This window comes from Candoia aspera, chromosome 6 (genome assembly GCF_035149785.1).
Source record: "Candoia aspera isolate rCanAsp1 chromosome 6, rCanAsp1.hap2, whole genome shotgun sequence".
NCBI classification, from domain to species: domain Eukaryota; kingdom Metazoa; phylum Chordata; class Lepidosauria; order Squamata; family Boidae; genus Candoia; species Candoia aspera.
This window is the reverse complement of record NC_086158.1, coordinates 53,924,755-53,947,299: the sequence shown is the minus strand read 5'-3', so window position 1 is coordinate 53,947,299 and position 22,545 is coordinate 53,924,755. Positions and strand designations below refer to the sequence as shown.

Genomic DNA, 22,545 nt, shown 5'->3' with positions numbered 1-22,545 from the left:
CTTATGTGAAGAAGCAACCTCTGCTTGTATAGAAGTTATATATGTATTTTTGCAAGTGCAGAGGCATGTATGTTTAATGGCTGTCATTAAAAGAAAATAGTCATTAAATTAGAAAATTACTAATACAGTATTTCTGAAAAATAGTGGCTCAAAATAAACCTGGGGAAACAAGAACATGGAACATGAAATAGCTCATCAATTTCACTATATAACAAATAATATTTCACTATGTAAAAATATCAGTTAACGAAAAGAAGTGATAATCTTTCTAAATTTTTCATATTCCCTATTTATTACCTCATCTTTATTTTAAGAAAGTTAACACTTTTCAGCTTGTCCAGTTTTTTGTGACAACCAGTTATCACAATTGTGCTCTGAGTTCACTGGACTGATACATACATTCTCCATTCAAAGTTATAGCTACAGTTGTTGCAATCAAAAACTGCAGTTCTTCATAGAGCTGCAATAATTCATCAAATAATCTGTTAGTTATATAGATCAACTAATGAACTTCCTTCCTTACTCTTTCCCAGGCATGACTGAAACAACCTGGTTATCTTTTTAAATACAAGGACTTTAAAAACTGCTAGTAGCAGACAGCATCTTGAAGAGACATTCTCTTTTTTATCATGTTCACAATTCTTAATGCCTGCTCCTCCTACATATGCTCCAGAAGCTTGGAGGATTCTCCAAAACTGTATAAGATTTCATGCTGAGGATTGCTGAGGAGGGAGAGTCATTATCCTAAGGCAAGCCCAGAATATCAGAAACAGTCTGGATCTTTCAATAAATTAATGTAATGAAGTTCATGGAAGAATGTTTCGATATCTAATCTCATCAGTCTTGTGAAAAAATTCTGTAGGATAATTAGGCCTCTAAAAAATGCAGAAAGGCAGAATGGGTGGGGGGGGGGCACAAACTGCCCCAATTCAGTCTGGATCATGACTTAAGAAAGTTCACTGAAGGGAATTTTCTTCTTGCTCTCTAAACACACACACATACATACACACACAAGGATCACTTCACATTGCTCAGAAAGGCCTCCTGAAGCTTTAAAGGAAAAAAATGAAAGTCACAGGCAATACAAGGAAGATAATGTGAAATGCTTTCCTTCTGTGAATTTAAATTAACTCATTATACTTTTGAAACACTGAAAATTCAAGGCATATACCTTTGGTTGATAATGTCTTTAATACTGATGTTTCCTGTTTTTGGTGATACTGTACCTTTAATAGCTGTGATGTTTGCATTTCTGCCAAATTCATACCACATCCTAGCCATTTCTTAAGTATTTAAAGAAACTGCTCAATCTCTGAGAGGTTTTATTTTACCAACTTGCGGACAGGTACCAAACAATATTTTATAAAACAAAAATTAAGTTGTCTTCCAGAAGCAATTTAAGGAGTAGCTACAGCATCCCATATAATAAAGGAACAGGAGATAGATAAACTTGCAACTCTTTTGAATCACCACAATGGCTGGGAATTCTGGTTGTTCCAATTCAAACATGTCTGAGCACACTAGGTTTGGGGAGAGTGACTTATACCTTTATCCAAGGAAAATGTATTATCTTTGCTTCAATTTTAAAATTTATAACTTTAAAGGATGCAAAGATATTAAGCATATGAAATGCTAATCATTTAATGATATAATTTTTTAAGGAGAAAATATTATTCACTCTAAATGCAGAGTAGGATATACAGCTGTTCATTCCAAAATTACAATGAAGGCTTTGCATAGCTGACTTTTCCAGGGATCTTAAGTGTTTCCCAAAACTTGCTCAAGGCTATCATAATACATTCATTATATGTCTTTTCAAATCCACCAGTACTTTTAAGAATTAAAAGTTGAATGTATTCTTTTTAAAAGAATCCCAATACACACAATTTATTAATAGAGTTGGACAACTACCTCTTCCAAGCTAATATTTTAAGATATGTTTACTTGGCAGGCATTTCATCATCAAAAACTTGGTGCATTTTGCAATTCTACAGCTTTCTTTACAAATGCATTTTCCTTCTTCTGTAGCCAAAGAGATATACTTTAATGGATTACACCACTACGCTAACAAGTAAGTGGTTCTTTTCAGCAACAGTTACAAATTATACACAGACCAGCACTTAAAAATGCAAAATTCTATTTGTTAAGGGTGTTTTAGATTGGGAGCCCTTTTATAAAGCAATCTGCTTTCCAGTCAGTCTTGTTTGTATGTTTAATTACAGTTAAGTAACTTCCGTAATGTTCTTGGGAGGGGAGATTAACTATTATGCAACTTTCTTCCATTAGCAAAGTCTTCAAGCAATATTTATTCAATCAGTTTTAATATTAATCATTTATATGACATTTGACAGATTTCAGTGTCCTCTTATTTCATTTTTTTATTCAAAGCCAATTCCAATGATTCATATCAACATTATATATATCACATTAAACTGAAATATTCATACAAATATATTTGTGTTATACAAATGTATAAGTAACTTTACAATCAATTATCACATAGTATTTCTTCCCCTATATTGTTTTTGTAGAAATGGAATGTAAATGAATTCTGTACTTTTTTATTCTATGCAATTAAGAACACCCATAAACTGAACAATTACAAGTTCCACCCAAAGAATCACGACTAAATGTTTTCACACCCTTCTTATATTGCTCTACTAATATAAGTTTGTAACTACGAAATGGACAGTTATATCTAGGGTCATCAGCACACCCAGGGACACCTCCTAATGCATTTGCAAAGTATCATAGTGAATTCTTTTTTTATCTCTATTTATTTTGATCTATGTATTTTTATTTTAAAATTTAATATGGGAGAGGCAGAAGTGCTTTTAAGTGATGTACTGGCAAATGATAATATCTGGCTCCATTACAGGTCTTAGTTTAGTGACCACAATTGAGACTGGCAACTTGGTCATTAAGTGAAGCAGTCATTAAGTGAAACTGACTGTGTTCATGACCTTACTTCACCTCTCCTTCGCTTTACAGACCTGAGAAGGTTGTAAATACAAGGATTGGTCATAAAGTTACTTTTTCATCACCGTCGTAACTGCAAACAGTCGCTAAACAAGATAGTTGCTAAATGAGGACTAGCTCTATCACTGCTTGGTAACAAGAAAGGCTAAGGAGTAACAACTGGGGAGAGGGAGAGCTGGGGATGATCTAGAGAATTGGGGTGACTGGAGCTAAGATGTAGAGGGGACTAGAGAGGGAGGGAGGCTGTTGAACAAGTCACTCTGGATAAGAAAATAGCAGACAGAATAGCTCTGTACATATGTTGGAGGAAAGGGAAAAAGTTAATTGGGAAGAGTGTTGAAAAATATAAATGAGTAACATGCTGGGAGTGTGACAGAGGGATCTTGAGGAAAGTGACCCTGAAAAGAAGAGAGAACAGTTGTCATGAGTACCGTTGAGCTGAAGGCATCAGCACAACGGCACACATGACAATACCTAGGAAGCAGAGGAAGGGATTTAAGATAAGCAAAGCACGCACAACAACAGACACAGACCCCGAGGAGAAGGGAATGACCCCGGCCGGATGACCCAGCCATCAGGACACAAAAGAGGAAGAAGGAAAGACAAAGACAGGGCGGATCACGAGGCACACCTGAAGCTGTCAGCAAAGCTCAACGGAGATCGCCCAGCTGACAGCAATCACCGGCCGGAGAAAGAAACCGATTATGGGCGAAGCCCGGGGCACCAGCAGGGGCCCTGCAACCCTTCACCTACCGGCACGGAAGCATGCAGGACTAGGGGGGGATGACGCAACCCAAAGTGGGGGGGGCGCTGACCGGCGCGGGCTATTTAAACCCCGCACCGGCGTGCTCCCTTCACTCTCAGCTTTTTTCTCGTCTAGCACTACGCTGAAATAAACCTGAACCTGCTCTTCCCTGAATCAGTGTCTGTGTTTCACTCAGTGGTAGGCAGCGCATGACAACAGTGGGTTCAAAATTATAGATTTAATTTTAGGGTCTACTTTCTGGCATATTTTAATGAACTAAGCAAATGATTAATCCTGCAATCACTATTTATTTATTTATTTATTTATTTATCTATCTGTCTATTTATTTTCTATCCCACCTGTATTATTATCTTTTTTATATAAATAACTCAAGGCGGCGAACATACCAAATACTCCTTCCTCCTCCTATTTTCCCCACAACAACCACCCTGTGAGGTGAGTTGGGCTGAGAGAATGTGACTGGTGCAAGGTCACCCATCCGGCTTTCATGCCTAAGGTGGGACTAGAGCTCACAGCCTCCTGGTTTCTAGCCTGGTGCAGTATCTTTCTTTAAATAGTAGTTTTGTGCTCTGAGGCTCAGACCCCCTCCCCCCTTATTGTCAATAATTTCCCTTCATAAAACTTGGGTCTATTATGGCAGCCATGTTGTGCTCCCCCCATCCCCGATTCCAAATAAGCCTACCAGATGGAAAGCTTGCAACTAGACAGTTCTGCCAGTTCTATCTGACATGGCGTTAATTTTATACAGCAGGCTACAAGAGAGGAAGCCATTTCAATTTCTGTGTTCCTCACTTGGTAGTCACATAGGTTTTAAGAACTACTTAAAGGGCATTTAGTTTTCACAATGTTTTGCTACTAGTTTACTTTGATTTACATGCTACATTATTTTTAATCTTGCCACTGGTTTTACTTTTGCTGATATTATCTTGGTTTATTTTAATCAGTTTTTACCACTGCCTTTTTAAATATTTTAAATGTATTTGTACGTTGTCAAGAAACCTGCATGAAGTCAAGGTCAACTCATGGGGGTCTTTACTCTTTAACGTATAATAACTACTAAATTGGAAACTTTTCATAACTCTAGATCTCAATCACTCAGTGTGTCATTTTGGCAATCTAAATAAATCATAAACCTCTTTACTTTTCAAGTTTAGACTAACATAATGAAGCCACAATAGAAAAAGGTGGCTTATAAATTTAATAAAATAAATAAGCAAATTCTGTCAAGGCTTTTGTTTAGTATCTTAACATTTACACCATCCTTGATAAAGTAGCTTTTCTTATTTCACCTTATTCAAACAGAAAGATTTACTTTTATTACAGGGACTCCTACTTCATCTCAAGTCCATTTTGGGTGAGTTGGGCGGTGATAGAAATTTAATTAATAAACAAACAAACAAACGATCAATCAATCAATCAATCAATCAATCTTACCTCTGGCAAAGTAGAAATAATGTTATTTTCCAAATTCAACTCATCAAGTTTACTGCACTGTGCTAGAGTCCTGGGTATTGCTGAGAGACGGTTATACCTTAGACCAAGGCTTTTCAAAGTAGATAAATTTCCTAAAAACAAAACAAAATGGTTAAGAAACTTGGTTTAGGTATCTGAATTAAAAGAATTGTGTTGTGTTTAGAAACTCCCACTAGGATTTATTCTTGGGACAGGATGAATCCCTCTTTCTCTTTTTATTTATTAGAAGAGGTATACCCTTTTCACCAAAATATATGAATACTTTGAGCAATAGTATAGTTTCAAAGGATTTCCAACATACAAATATACAACTCTAATAAATTAATCAGTATTTCAACAATGTCCCATTAGTCAAGATCATTCTCCACCACTGCGCTTTGCTTTCATTTCTGGCTTCCCAGCAATTCTTTAAAAGCATAAATCTAAGTGTTTTGTTTCTTTTTAATCATTACTGGCTGTCATCACCACAGTACTTTAGAGCAATTTACACATTTTTAGATCAGAAGGATAAGTATTTCTCTATGGGAGGAGGGGTGACATTAATAGCTTTCAAAAGCAGTGAGGCAAAAAACTTTGCAAGTGAGCTTCATGCCAAAAGCCAATTAATGAAAGTTCTGCCATCTCCTGATGTTTTCTGCATACACATGAAACTTAGTTCTAAATGTATGCATATTATATCGTGCAATAATGAGTACTGGGTCAATACTGTCAGAGTAAACTATCCATCCAGCAAAACCTTAGTTTCACTCATATGACTCAGAAAATAAAAACTCCAGATACCGATCAATTTAAAAACTGTTTTTAACTGCTTATTTAGATATTCTGCCTAAAACATTGTAAATTCTGGAAGCACAGCTAAAAGTAGGGAAAAAAATAAGGGCTGCCAGCTTATAGCACAACTCTAACTTTAAAATGTGTCTGCAAATGGCTATATCTGAATATAACAATTCTAACCACAAAATGACACTTCTACATTGAAAAAGAGAGGGCACCTGAATCATTTTTCATGCTATTCGCTTCTCAATGCCTTATGTTTACTACATACTATCTGTGAAGATTAGAAATAACTTCACTAACTCTGCGAAGTGTCTTATCTTCCCCTAAAATACAGCAAAGAATACATGTTGCTTATATGTCTTTATATACAACCAGAACAATCCTTCACATTACTGTAAATAGTGTTTCAAACACAAGCACTAGCCACATCTACTTTTACAGCCTCAGCAACCATCTGTCAAGTCTAGTCTTGCTTATCATGTTATGGATACTTTCAGAATCAGAACCTTAAGCATTCTTACTATAAATGTTTGTTGCTAGAACAGAGATGCAAACCCTTGTCAACTGCTTTCTAAACCCCAGCATGTTGCAGAAAGTATTTTCCTGCATCACTCCCAGGCTGAGGAAGGTGTTTGGCCCCTGCTCTCTCTGCAAGTAGAAGTGCAGACAAGGGGTCTCTTCCAGTAAGTTTTTAATTATTAAATAATTGTAGTTTTATGGTTGGTTGTTAATGTGGATATAAACAGAACAAACAAGGAAAAAGTATATGTCAGTTATTCTTTTAAAGAATACTCAACGTATTCTTTAAAAGGCAAAATGTCTGTGAGCTATCCTCCGTATTGGTTTAGGATTTATGTTGGGGGTGGGGGGAGAGAACCAGAAAATCCTGATGTTGGCAGGATAGTTATAACAAACAAAACAGGTTAAGCTGCTGTTGAGGACAAGGAATTGCTCATACAAAGTGAATTATGTTTAGCTACCTAGCACAGCATTAGTAATCCAGAAATAGAGCAGTTACTAAGATTAAAATGATGACAAGGCAAGATTTTGCTCACAGTGGTTTAAGAGATGTATCTTTCATACTTGGCCTGGATTTGTTCTGACATGAAGGGATCTTTTGTCATGCATTATCTTTTTTACTTAAACATTCTTAGAGGGGGAAGAAGAAATGATAACCCCTTGCTTACTTTCCAGACAAGAAACTCATATATAAACTTTTATTCTGATATAATAACAAAGATTACAATTCTATTTCTGGCCACTTGGACCTGCCTTTTTTCCTTTTTACTACTACCATCTCCATATCTGCAAACAAGCAAATAGCACAAGAAAGAGTAGCAGGTGCTGTCAGTACCTGCTCGCTTGCTAGTATTCAGTGTGGCAAACAGATGGCAGAAATGATAAGAACAATAAACAGCAGTGACCGCTAAAGATATCAGCAGTAGAACCAACCTTTAATTTGCAGCAGAAAGAATGGTTAAGAGATGTGTTAAAAATATTAAAGAGGTTCAGGAAAAAATTACTACTTAATCCAGGGATGGCAAAAACTAGATCTGAATCTACTGGCAATCTCTGCACGATTTTCAGGAAATCAAGAAGGTATTGTGGATTAATGGCTCAAGAAACAGCAGCAACAAAATATCACAATATCCAATCTAAGTTATATTAGTAAAATTAAGAAAGATTCATTTGGGGAAACTAGCAGGGGATATCTGTGTGGAAAGGCTAAAAGAATTGTTTAGCTATGGTACTCTAAAGAATTTCTGGACTAAATTATTTAATTCTATGCACCGGGCTCCAGTGGCTTCAGGTTACAAGTTAAACAGACATCTCAAGCTTAAAATCTACTGGCCTTAGTTTGGTATATCCTTTCTGATAAAAAGCAAATAGATTTTAAGTATTCACTATTTTTTAACAATTCATAAAAGTATCCTTATGTCTTGTTTAGTAAAAGAATGTGTTGATATGAATGATGATTTAGGAATTTTTTTTTAAAGGTTCAAGCTGAAGAATACATGTCCAAACAGTATGCCACAACCGTAATTTTACCATCTATAATTCATCTATCATTTAGGGCTATGTGGAAAATGGAACCAAAAAAAAAATTTTGGAGTGTTTCAAGTGAGTTGTATTCAGGAAGGAAGGCTTGAAACAACATACAACAAAAGGCTTGGAACAAAATTCCAGCACACCAGATGCTTTGCACTCAGTGCAGACTACACAAAATAGCCATTCTATATTCAGAATATTCTGAATTCAAAACACTGTTCATCCCAGACTTCCAGGTGGACAAAATGTCAGACTAACCTGTCTCCAAATAGCGGAGACGATGTTGAGGTGTAAATTGGTGGCCAGGCAGCGAGCCTGGCCCAGCAGAGCTTCTCCAGACTAGGAGAAGCCAGGAGATCGCCCATTTGTGCTTCAGAAGGCAGCTCCTTGCAAGGAAACCCACAGGATCTGGAGAGAATCTGCAGGGGACTCACAAGTAGAGTCCCAGGTACAGTGGGCAAAATATGAAGCTCATAGCCTCATGTGGAGCCTGCTTTAAAGACACGTTTGAATTACAAAAACTTTAACAGTTACAGAGATCTTCCAAGCAGCAGAGCACCTGGTGAGTATTCCTTTGACCTGGGGCAAGATGAAAGTAAAAAGTAAAGAAATAACTATAATGATTGAAAAACAATTAAAAGCACAAAGCTTGCCAAAAGTCTGAACTACAAAAGTTTAAAATGGATTAAGGGGACAGCTGAATTTGGAATATTGTTTATTTTAACGTACTTTTGAATTAATTCAATAAATAATACATACCTCCGTCGAAATGAGGACTGTTTAAATTTGCTAAGAGAGGCAATCAGTTGGTTTTATTAAACAGAGATAAGGGAAAGTTGTGAAAGATCATGTGACTGTAGAATGATGGAGTGCCAAATGGGGACAAAGAATTAAGAATATGGAGAAAGAAAGAAAAAAAAAACCCTCTCCTTTATTTTTTACTTCTCCTTTCTGGATTATAAATTTAAAAAGAGAATGGCTACAACTAAGAAAGCAGTGAAAACCACAGAAGGCAGGAGTCAATCATTAAGAGAGCAAATAACAGAACAAGGGATTATGCCACAGATACTACAAAGGATGTTTGAAGAATTGGGTAAGAATGTTACAATATCAGTGATGGCATCAGTGACTAAATTTGTTAAAAGAGATCTGGCTACACTTGAAGGGAGAATGGATGAAAGATTTGCAAATATGGAAGAAAAGACGAATACAAAATCTGAAGACTCTGTAATACAAATGAGTGAAGAGTTAAACAATTTTTTTTAAAAATAGAAATTTTGGAAAACAAGATAGAAATAATAAACCGCTTTAAAGACATGTTTGAATTACAAAAACTTTAACAGTTACAGAGATCTTCCAAGCAGCAGAGCAGATGGAAAAAGATCTAGATAATGTGGCACTACTGGAATTAAGAGAGAAATAATTTTTCTGGAGATTGAGAGCAGTTCCAGAGGAACCTGGTAAATATATTAGGGAGAGGGTTGTTGAATCTTTAATAAAGTTTTTGGAATGGGATGAAGATATGGATGCAAAAGTGGATGAGGTATACAGAATATTAGATATGCAAAGTTTAAAAAAGTACCAAGAGACATACTTGTGCATTTTGTCAGGAAGAAGACAAGAAACCAAGTTCTACAACATTTCAACACTAAATTAAGGATTAATAATTCAGAAGTAATTCTGCTCAATGAAATACCTATTAGAGTATTGCATAAGAAAAAAGAATATCAATCAAAGCGAATATTTGTAGCTCAGGGTTGAACTGTGGATTCCTTGGTGCTCTCTGAGCCTTGTTTTCTTGCAGACATTTCATTGCCAGACTAGGCAACATCTTCAGCGCGAAGAGGGAGTGGGCCTTACTCTCAGTTTATATACTGTGGCTTGCCCTGCTTGTGTTGGTAGGGGTGTTGTTCTCTCCTTGAGAGACCCAGATATGCAAAAATCAGCACTAGGATTAACACCAGATGAACCATCAAACAACACAATACACCCTAATCAAGGAACTATTAACAAGGCAATCAACCAAGCAGCAAACAACAGCCCAATCAAAGAACTGATATGTTTTGGATTTCTAAAAATCTGACATGGAGAACTTAAGATGAAGTCAAGAGAACAACTGGCTGCAGAGGGATATAGTTTCCAATGGTTTTCATACGCATAATTAAGACAAAGGTTTAATATGGATAAAAAGGTAACTGGAATTGAACAACACAAGATGGAATTTGAAATCAGATTATGTACAAATGATGAATATGCAATTAATAAAATGTATAAACTTCTGTTGAGATTTGAAATGAAGACGAACATTAAAAAGTGCATGATAAAATGGGCTAAGAATTTTGGTTATAATATACAGATGGACCAAGTGGAGAAAATGTGGCTAAAAGGACTGAAGTTCACATTGTGTTACAATTTAAGAGAGAACTTTTATAAGATGATATACCATTGGTATATGATTATACCAATGAAGTTATCTAAGATGTATAAAGATGTATAAGATGTATAAAGGTACTTCTAATCAATGCTGGAAATGTGAAAAACATGAAAGGATGTTTTACCATGCATGGTGGACTTGCAAAAAAGTAGGGGGAAGGGAGGGCACAAATACACATGATGATACAAAGAATGTTAAAGATTAATGTTCAGATGAGACCAGAACTTTTTTATTAGGACCTATGGATAGCCAATTATAAAAGACTTATGGAAGATTGGTTTTGTATATGGCAACTACTGTACAAGACTAATATATGCACCAAGATGGAAAAACACTGAAATACCCACAATGGAAGAGTGGATTGGGAAGATGGCAGAATTTGCAGAAAAAGGCAAAAATTAACCTGTTTGATCAAGGATAAAACAGCAAGTACTTTCATAAAAGACCGGAAACCTCTTATGCACTTTTTGCTAAAATGAAAAAAAAATGGTGATTTATGGCTTTGCTGATTAAAGGGGTTGAATATGTGAAGAAGGGAACCATGTAATGTAATCTTAAAGAGGGAAGAGAAATAATAAGTTTGTTTGTAACTGCTGTAAAGAAGATTGGAAGTTGCTTCTTTATATATCTTTTTTTTTTCTTCTCCTATCTGTACTGTTTGCTGCACTTTTTATTTTTTTATTTTTCTTAATTTTTCTTTATATATTTTCATTTATCTTTTACCTATGTAAAAATCTCTAATAAAAATTATACAAAATACTGTTCATCCCTACCACCTTTGTCACATCTTATTAAATATTCCAATACCCTAAGGAATTCAAAAACAAGGTCATAGCATGCTTATAATTAAATCAAAATGCAACTAAAGTGTTAGATAGCTAGCTTACATAATATATAACTGGTTCAATATTATCTAGCATTTAAAAATAAAAGAATACGGTTTTGCGGATTCTGGCACAGATCGGGTTCAAAAAAGGATCTGTCAGACACAGCAACTCAATAGATTCCAGAACTGTAAAAGCAAACCCCGTAATTACTAGATACAGGGCAAGAAGAATTGAAAACAGATATATTCTTCATGTTCTAAAGATGAGTTTCAAAGAATAGTTGTCAGCCACTACTAGAAATGAACAAACAACCTAAACTAGATTAATCTAATCCTACTGTTGTTATTATACTCACACCATCTAGTATCTTATCAGTTCCTTACAAATTAAGCCAACCATTTCTGAACCCTCCTTCCTTTCTTCTCAGAAATTCTTGCACAAAACCACCATTGGTGGAAAGACACAAAGAAACTACAAAGTTAAAACCTAGGACATTGCGTTTTAAAAGTAGCATCTGCCTTAGCATCTTAGAAATATGCCAAAAAAGTATACCCTGTATAGATATGTCTATCTTACCATATTCTAGACAACTGATACGAGCTGATCCTATGTTTGTGATTAGAATACTGATTCAGCTCTGGCAATGCATATCATTCTTAGTACTTGGCAGAAGGCTTGGACTGTCCAACAAAAATTCATAAAACAGTTTTAAAAAGTCATGTACAGAACAAAATCAAGTATTTAAGATTATTTTTGAATGAAATTAAATAAGAATAGGTATTCCTGCTTAGTTTTTGAACATGGTGTCACAAGGAGGGGAAAAAGTTTTTATCCTATTCTTTGTGGTAAACAGTATAATGCTAGTTAGCACACATATAACAAATCCTCTACAGAATTTGCCAACTACAATTACAAATACTGTGTAATATGACTAGAGGAAAACTTTTTATCAAAAATCAAATGACATTCAAGTGATGACATCTTGCATTCTGCTGGTTCAGATCAGTTTACTAAAATTAACAGACTTTTATCCAGCCTTTCCATTTCAAATTAACGATGAAGGCAGCTCACAAATTTAAAAATATAAAAATTCAAGAGACATGTAAACCAACAATCTAAAAAGGATTTCACAACCTTAAATTGTCATGTAAAAATTAGATATACTTCATCTGATCTGCCCAAGTGAGCAAACAGGAATTTGGCAGAATTCAGCTAAAGAGAGGGAAGAGGCAGAAGAAGTAGGGAGAGCCAACTGGGAAGAAAGACAACTGTTTGATTGCTGCTGCTGTTCCCTGTGTCCTGAGGATTGCCCACTGCCTGTGATTGGAGTTCTGCTTGCTACTGACCTAGCTGAGGTAGCTTCTGGAGAAATGAGCTCACTAAGCAAGAGAACAGGGAGGGAAAACAGGAATTTGCCAGGGAAGTTTGGCAGAGGGGGCATTTATTTTATTGTGTCCGGTCATCAGAGGAATATGGAGACAGAAGAAATGCTGTTATGACCTGCAGGAAATGTACCATATTTGTTTTCTTCTCTGATTGCCCTCTTGGAAGTGAAGGCGAAGCTAGAGACTAAACTGCCCATCCCCACTCCCCAGCTTTGTCAGAGAAAATAGGGAATCCTTGAATCAGATACAGGAAGCACCTGCAGATAGACAGCAGTACAAGAAGCCTCCCAAAAGATACAAGACACTCAGGCAGAGAGGATGCAGCATGTGAAACAAAGGCCCAGGCCTCTCAAGAACAGTACTTATATCCTGCAGCTTCAACTTTTGATGTTTCTGGTCCCCAATGAAAAGCAGCTACCACAAGGCTCTGTAAAGTTTAAGATTCCACCTCTCAGTTAGATGAGGAAAATCCTTTGATATGGTACAAATTACATTTTTGAAACATGTCATGGAAAAACCTGATTTCTTCAGTTTATATTTCTTGGATTAAAATGTAAAAAACATAGCATTTTTTTCTGGCTACCTTATTAATTACAATAAATCTAATATGTCAAACATTAATGAGGTTTCTATGGAAGCATGCAAAATGGGGTTTTGTTTTCTGGTTGGTTGCTTAAACATTTGGGGGTAGTTATACCCAGAAAATAACTATCTCTCCAGTTATCTGGACAAACTAGCAAGTGTCATCACTCATGTGATTTTAAAAGTTAGTATAAGCTGGCCTTTTGGGGAGTGGAGGCAGGGAGGAAGAAAACTTAGCTTATTCACCTTATCTGTATCTGTATCTGGATGTTAGTCATTCCTTTATATGTTGTTTAAGTTTATCCCCAAGATTTGACTTACAACATACAACGTTTTAGAAGGCTATTACAGAGGAAAGAGCATTTCAATTAATCACTTATTTTATAGACTTGGATTAAACTTGTGGATTTGCCCTTCCCACACCCAGTATTACAATTACGTTCTTGGTGTTACTGAAATAAAACTAACAAAAGCAAAAAATACATTTCATCTCTAAATTTCTTAAGTGTACTAGGGCTTCAGCTTGCTATGCTGAAAAGCAAAGCAAACAAAGCTATTACGAGCTTCTGCAAAGAAGTTCCCTTCTATGTGAAGGGAAGTTCCTTCCTTTTCTTATAAAAGCAACACTTGTTAAGAAAGTTATCTGGGGAGAAAACAAAAATTTAAAATTTAAAACCAAACCACTGCCTATAGGACTTAAAACCAACTCTTATCAAAAGTAACTTATCCAGTTGGGTTCAAAAACTGATACACATTTCTTGAAATAACAATGAAAAAAATGTACAATTGCTATAAATGGCTTGAATAATGTTATATTTAAATTCTAATTAGAATGAAATAAGTATCAACGGGTGAAAAGACCTAAGATCACCAGAAATTGGGGGAAAATATTCCATTTGTATTTAGTATAGCCTTAATTAAACCCTGTTTTCAAGGTAAATATAACTTTGAGTCAAGCTCAACTCTTTGATGACTGAGCAATATAGTTTTCTTGATGTGTAAGGGAACTGTTTTGCCTTTGTCCTCTTCTGGGATGATTTTTCTAGGTCCTGCTTCAGCCAAAACCTGGAATTCCCAGGGGCTCTCTTTGAGTACTAAGGCTAACCCTGCTGGCTTCTGAGATCACAGTTGTCTATACCTTGCCAGCTGCTAAAACATCTATTTCCAGACCAATGTTCAAACAGAAACAGTAACTATTTTTGTATTCACCATTTTGAAAATATTGAGATGTAGTTCTCCATTCTCCAGTGTTGGCAGGAAATGCATCTATTTGACAACACTGAATATAAATGTGCATATGATTATTTCTTCAGAACAAAAAACAAACACCCAACTCATGTGAATATGAAATGAAAATATTTTAAATTCAGAAAAAAGCCAGATCTTGGGGATTGAAGTTGAAAGTACTTTCCAATCCTAGTTTGCAATCACTATGTATTATTATATAATTTATAGTTTTTCCTACGTTTTTCCATACATGAACACTAAAATAATTTATATGATCCTTACAATGCAAATCATGCATGTCTGCAATAAGCAACTGTAGAACCAAATTTTAAATGAATTTCTTGTGAGTGATCAAGAGTAAGGACACCTATAATAAAATTAATTGCTTTTTTTCATAGTTACAAGCATATACGAATTGTTACTTTGTTACACAAAATTTAAACCTAGAAAAAAGCCAGTCTGGTGTTGTGGTTAAGATACTGGACTACAAACTAGGCATCAGTGAGTTCTAGTCCTCCCACAAGGCATGGAAATCTACTGTGTGACTTTGTATCAGTCACTCTCTCAGTCCAACCCACCTTGCAAGGTTGTTACTGTTGGGAAAATAGGGAGAGGGAGAATTATGCCTTGAGTTGTGAAGATACAGGTAAGATATAAATCTAATAAGCGCGTGGATGGTCCTGTCTCTTGGCTGTATTAACATCCATACACTGCTCACTTGGCAGCCATGTATGTTTATCTTGTATTTATTTTGTATTTTAATTGTTTTAATTATAATTGTTTTAATTGTTTTATGGTTTTATTGTTGTAAGCCCCCCAGAGTCACTTGCTGAGATAGGAAGCTATAGAAATCAAACAAACAAACAAACCAATAAAGAATTAACCACATTTTTACTTACCTATAGTGTCTGGAAGGTCCAAAAGTTCATTGTGCTGTAGATCAAGTTTGGTGATCTGTGTGCAATTTCCAATCTCCTTTGGAAGATGTTCAAGCTGATTGTGGGCTACATCCAGCGTTATGAGGTTACACAACTCACCTGACAATGTACAAAGTATTGTCACATGGTTTGCGATTTTGTAGTAAAACAGGATAAAAGTATTTTGGTATTTAAATAAATAAATAATTTTAATCAATCAAACCTTTATTGGCATAATAAATAAATAAATAAATAAGTTTAATGCTGTCATTTCATCTGATGGATTACAAGGGATTAATGCTAAGATTTAAGAAAACACAAAAGCTATAAAGACAAACACGTTAATGCCACTTTTTAACATTCTTAAATTTGAATGAATTGTTATTGATTGCTTTTAATATTGTATGCTTTGTTTAGCTCATTTTTCATTAGACATACACTAGTATAATTTATTTTTAAAAAATTCAGTCCAAGGTATTGTTGTTTGAACCCAAATACTTCAACTGAGTTTTAAAACTCTGTACTTTGGAGAAAATTTGTAGGAAAAAAGATGCTGTTGTGTCCTGGAATTCGAACTGGCATCTCCATATTTTTATAAATTCTTGTAATAATGAGGAAGCTATATACAAGTAAATGAAATTAACATTTCTATAAAATTAATTGTAGTAAATGGAAATACTGGCTTAGAGAAAGAATGCCATTTGTGCAACTTATATTCAACTTTTCAATGTACAATTTTTTTTAAAAAGGTAATTCATATTAATGATCTAGCCAATACCAAAAGGTACCTGCCTTATTTATTTTAGGTTTTATTGTTTTTTATTGTTATTTTTATCATTTTAGGTTTTAAAAAAAACAACTAAGAAAACAGCATGTTGAAAAAGCAGAAGCAGCTTCCAGTACTCCTTTCATTTCTAGGAATGCTTGAACAATTCAGATGGTCCCAAAAAGTATTCTTAAAAAAGATAAGCATTAAACTGTCCAAGAAAAAGAAAATGATATGGGTCAACAGAAGGAGTGTGAAGAAAATGAGTGTGCTTTTTGCCAGGGCCCATAAATGGTTGTTGGTGCACTTTTTGTACAAGCCTATTAGGTGTTATTGTGTTATCAGAGTTTTGCATGGGGGGAAAGTTGTGTTTTTCTGGTGAGTTTGAAAGTCTGCTAATATATGATGCAATACAAATCAGCATTTTGACTTGTCCGTTCCTTTTAACATAGTTACATGAATTGGCCTTCAAACAAACTTAGTTTGTTGTGCATTACAGAAACAAATATATGTTATATGGGAAGCAGGAGCCCATTTCTACCTTGCACTCAGTTTCATGCCTACAATAATTTTCTCTAAAACTCATTGGTTTGCCTTCAGTGAAATGAGTATTGGAATAGAAAATTTTTGGATCTGAAAGAATGATTTTATGTTTTTGAGCTCAAAATGAATCTTGGGTGTGTATTTAGATTCTTGGCAAGTTGCTATTCTTTTATCCTCATGAAATCATCCTTCTGTAAGTTGTTTTGGTATCAGCCAAACCCACTAAGATAGCCATTTGGTTAATGAGCAAGGTCATCAGCCAACTGATAAGAGTACTCACGTGACACTCTTAAAATCCAAAATGTGCCCATAGGCATATATTAAAGCTTTGAAAATAAATAGAATTCTTTCAAGCACTGGAATTATACCAAGGATTGTTCAATGTGAAACTCCTAAAAAAGGATATTCTATACAGAGACCACCATCTTTGAGAAAGTTTTCTATGTGATTGCTACCCATTCTATTTTCAATTATAGGATTACTTGGAGAAATGCATCAGGTGTATATTTCGGTGCATGGGGAGTCTGATATGAAAAGATAATAAAACTTTATCATATTTAATGGTAAAGAAGAGAAAGACAACGTGCAACTTCTGTACATATCATGACATTGCTTTTATTATTATCTGAATTCAAATCACCTAAATGACTGGATTTCAGCCATAATTGAAAATACAAGTAGACCTCACTTAAGCGACTGCTTCAGGCAGCAACCATTCAAAGTAACAATGGTGATGAAAAAGTAGTTTTGCAATCAATGCCTGCATTTACAACCTTTGCAGCGCCTCTTTCCCAGTCACATGTTTGCCACTACAGTAAGTTAATATATGTTGTCTTGTGTCTGATCCATTTTTTTCTTCCTTCCCCCTTGCAGAGCAGAGAGATTGCCTAAACAAGCTATCTCTTCCTGAGCTGCTTTTCTCCACAGCACAGTGTGTCCCTAAAAACTGGTAACCAAAGTTAACAAGCTCAGCTCTGTGACCTTAATTAGCCAGCTGGCAGCTGCTGCCTGTAACTGACAAGACCTTAATCAGTTTCACACCTTTGGCTTTTGTTTGTCTCTTAAGCAGCTTGGGGCTAGGAGCTGGGAGTGCACTTGGCGAACAACCAGTGCCAGCATTCCTTTTGATGTGTATTCCCCATTGTGCACCTCCTTACTCTCTTGTAATCCCTTCCTCTCCAATGAATGTAAATACAAACATTAATTCCCTTCTTGCTAATTATCCCAGTGCTACGGTAAGCAGCGGGAGTGGAGTGAGGCGAAAAGGCTATAAGATTTGCCCTTTTACCTGACCTCCTCATGAGTCAAGTTCCAGAAACCTTCCCTGTTGTTGGGCTCACCTGGCTGTTTGGGGTCATATCCTTCTGACGCTGTAAAGCAAAGGAAAACTGAAGCAAAATTGTAAGTACAGCTGTGGTCATGTGATTTTCCACTTAGCAACCATGTCGCCTAGTGACTGAGTTGCCAGTCCCAACTGTGGTTGTTAAATGAGGACTACTTGTAGATAGCATGGTCTACACTGAGAAAGTTAATGAGAAAGCATATATACTAAAGCAGAGTACAAGTCATCTCAGAAATCACCAGTATCACGTCTATCATGTCATCCTAACTTGAAACCATCAATGACTGTCTCCCATGTCCTCATCGCATGCCAAAGAATGGTTAAGTATAAAATGTCACACTAAACATCTGAAGGAAGCACAAGTCATGGGTCTTTTAAACTGTTTTTGCCTATGCTAAAGCTTAGTGATATGAAATATTCCTCTCTCCATCTTCCCTGGGAAAACAGAAGTGAATTTTCCATATTACATACCAGGCTTAGAAACTAGTAGAAGTACTGTTATAGTCCCAAAGCTTTTAAGACAACGTTCTTCACCTCCAATTTATCAAGTACCAGCCCTGTATACCAGCTTGCTGTTCCTGGTTATACAGAGCAAAGGCCAGTAACACTTTATTATTCCTACAATTATGCTGTCTTGTCTGTGCTGAAAACCTCAGGAGGCAGCACATACATCAGTGGAACACTTGAGCCTGAACTGAAATGTAATTCCCCTGAGCATATTGGAAAACAAACACAAAGCAACACCCTTATCTTTGTTTGGGAAATTTATAGGCTAATGAGCATTTCAGCTTTTGTTGTCCCTTCCACAAGCTAACCTGAATTTAGTAATTCAAGCATACAAAATCAGATTATTTTGTTGTACATCTTTAAATTTTGAATTATGTTACTAAAACAGAGAAACTTATGCAAGCTCAGAACCTTTTGAGTACGTCTAGACATATTACAGGTTAAGTACTAAATAATATAATGGATCAGTGGGGGAGATGGGTGGTGATAAAAATATGATAAATAAATATAAATAAATAAATGAGTATCACAATTTAAAAAAAAACAATTGCAGGAAAAGCACCTCTAATAAAAAATTATTACAATATGTCTGAACTGGCCATACCAAAAGGCACCCAAACTAAACCTGAATTACTATTTCAAATTATAAAAATGCCTTGAATTCAGCCAGACACACACCCATCTGTTCTTTCATATTTCTCATGCTTAGTCTGTGACTCACTGTCATTTAGCATTTTTCTATCCCACTCTTCATTTTTGCTGCTTCAACGGAATAGAAAATTTCACACAGAAGTATGGAAAATGTCAAATCTTGGAAGAGGGAAATTTTCTCCAGTTTTTCTTAAAAGAGTGCACATTTTTCATTGTTATCTATTGTCAGGACTTCCCATTTTAAACTATTCAGAGAAGAGAAAAATAAAATATCTTTAATGGCATCTCCTACAGCGACATTAGATAGATCTATTTTCCCAATATCAGCAGCAAAATGATCCAGACTTGGACAAGATATCTGCAACTCAGATCAACACATACAATTGGCAGGGCAGTAAGAAAGAATGGTTTCTTTCTTTCTCAGCCTGTTATTCTCCCTCTGTCAAATATTTCTCTTCTCCTCCTACCTAGATTTCCTTAGTTCATGGCAGTCTTTCCCCAAACTGTACCCTGCCTCCAGCACAGCTTTTTTCTGGTGCTTCTACTGCTCTGACAGCTTGTGGCCCTTCCCTTCCACTCCCCTCCCAAACATACTGTGATGAAGTTAAGATGGTATGGCTAGAAACCAGAGTTGCACTGGTATCATAAAGTAGGTGCATTTCAGGGCAGCAGAAGAGGTGTGTAAGAACATGCCTGTGCTTATGGGCACAGCATCACTGACTTGAGCTAAAAAAAGAACTATTTTCAAAGGGAACCTTATATATCACAATAAGACAGATTAGGAAAGTATCCAGGAGTTTTAAACTATGTCATTCAATCCCAAAGTAACTTCAAAATCATACTTGAAAAAATGGGTATCTTGTAATTCAGTACAAATTTCTTTTCTAAAATCATAGCAGACAACTGTCCTATGACTTTCTGAAGATTGCCAATTTTCCTAAAGTATCTCCAAAAATTCTTAAAATGACAGCAAAAAGTCATCTTTTGAAAGTAAGAAGTATTAGAACAAGCCAAGGTTTAGCCTTAAGGCACTTCCAAGAATACAAAACTAGAATGGGATATTACTGTTCTTCAAACTGCTTCCAGCTGCACTCTAGTTCATACATATCAATAAGTTTTAATTGTTACAAACTTTGTTGATTAATGGCACACACACACAATAATACCAATGTAGACAGAGACAAGCATTTAGCACAGGATTTTAAAAAGTTCTTACCAACTTCTGCAGGGAGCTGTTTGATTTTGTTCTCCCGTATGCTTAGCATGGTGAGATTGGACAAGTTTCTGATATCCTTTTCCACTGCAGTGATACGATTAAAGCGCAGATAAAGTGTAGTCAGGGAAGTCAGCCTATACACCACAGGAGGAATCTCTCTCAATTTGTTATGCCGTAGATCAACCATGCGAAGCTGTTTCAAGTTACCAAGAGAGTCAGGAAGGCTTGTGAGTGAGTTCTCACTTAGGGCCAAAGTTTCCAGATTCACAAGACAGCCCACCTCAGCGGGTAGTGACTGTAACTTATTTCCATATAAATAAAGTTCCGTCAACTGGGTTAACTCTTTGATAGATGATGGGAGCAGATGTATAGACCTCTTAGCCAAGTCCAAACGTACTGAATTTTCTTCCCGACATTTGTTTAGCTCTTTGATCACCTCAGCATTACTGGATTTTTTGCGGGCACCTGGTGCTGGATTAGGTCGTTTTATTGTGTTGTCTACTGAAAAAGCCACACCTGGCTGTGCACTACTGGAGTCCTTCTTCCCATCTTTGGCTTCCTTCCCTTTGGCTTTAGACTCTCTATCTTTACTTTCTTTCCCAAATCCACCAGAGGCCTTGGTCTCTTTCTCCCTTTCTTTTGCTGAAGACACTTTGGGATCCTTCTCCTTACAATCTTTTTCTTTTCCAAGACCACTACTCATTGTTCCTCAGTTTAATCAATACCACTTGAAATCCAACTTGAATTTTAGTCAACAAAGTCCAAAAAGGAATTCTTAAGATGATTCATTCACTGCTGATATACAAGGAGATTTAAAAGACAAAAGTGTGGGCTAGAAGTAACGAGTGTGATGACATAGTAGCTTATCTGCTACATGTTGGATCCAGACAGCTTCAATATCAGAAAACTCAGCTATCGGTGCTTAGGTATGAAAAAATCTTCATTAGAAGCTCTGTAACATAATGAGAGGAATAAAGCAGACATTAATGCATAGATGCCTTAATAGACCACATGTTGATTTGATTTGCAAAAAAAAAAAAAATGTAAAATCACAGTTCATAACAACTTTTTCTTTAACTGTTTATAAGGAATAAAAGATACATTATATTTCCCAAATTAAAAGTCAAAATTGCTATTCTAATTGCATGATTTGCTCAAAGATCTTAAAATGAGTAATCACCTGATGAAATATTTCAGTGAGGCTCCCCTGCTCTAAACAGATCTCTTCTCACTTGACAGAATGCTCTAATACTCTGGAATGTAGCTATACAACAAACACTTTAAAAATAAGTTGAAAATCTGGAAGGATAATGAGAGATTTTATAATGTTCACTCAAATCTCAATTTCCGGTATTCAGACTACAACTCACAGAGAACTGAATATATTGTAATTCCAACTTAAAAGGGATCATAAAAACCTTTTGCCACTTTCTCCACAAAGATGCTAGTATTGAAATACATTTATTAATTATTTATTTATCTTCCACAATCCAAACAAACTCTGGGACAATGTGCAACAAAGTTAAAAGAAGAACAGGATACTAAAAATCCTATGTAACTAATGAAAAACAACAGAAATCTAATACATCACAGGCATTTTCAATTAAATTAACCTAGGTGCCAAATGTCTGCTGGAACTACACTGTTTTGGCTACTTTTCAAAATGCCGCAGTATGTGGGCTCTTCATACTTGCAGGTGGAGAAAGTTCCATAGAACAAAGGCTGCACTGATAAGGCCTGTGCCTGGCCCTATGAACCTTGCAAGGCTACTGAGATACTTCCAAGATATGTGAATAGCCACTGCTGAAAACAGAATCTGAAAAAGACTTTTTATTTCATCCTGCAGAGCATTTTTTTCCTATTCAGTAACAACTTCTTTTAGAAAATATACTGTATGTATAAAATGGAACTTGAGGATATTATCTAATTTGCAGAAAACAAAAGATTTGCTAGACCCAAGCACGAATCATTCTACTTAAGACACATTATGCAAAGACCTAGCTCTCTGGAGAAGGCTGTAATGCTGAGAAAGAAAGAGGATGAGGATGACCAGCAGCAAGGTGGACAGACTCAGTTACAGTAGCAATGAGTGCACTGTTGGAAG

At 35.8% G+C, this 22,545-nt stretch overlaps 1 protein-coding gene across 2 annotated transcripts in view; it reads right to left on the bottom strand.

Moving 5' to 3' along the window:
* The window catches only part of SHOC2 (SHOC2 leucine rich repeat scaffold protein), a 72,985-nt gene that overhangs the window by 10,992 nt on the left and 39,448 nt on the right, over positions 1-22,545 (bottom strand). For both annotated transcript variants that reach the window (XM_063307145.1, XM_063307144.1), the window contains exons 2-4: positions 20,442-21,393; positions 15,399-15,536; positions 5,180-5,310 (exon numbers count right to left, since the gene is read on the bottom strand). In XM_063307145.1, coding sequence (XP_063163215.1) covers positions 5,180-5,310; positions 15,399-15,536; positions 20,442-21,144 — 972 coding nt within the window. In that variant the 5' untranslated portion in view covers positions 21,145-21,393. The remainder of the gene's footprint in view (positions 1-5,179; positions 5,311-15,398; positions 15,537-20,441; positions 21,394-22,545) is intronic.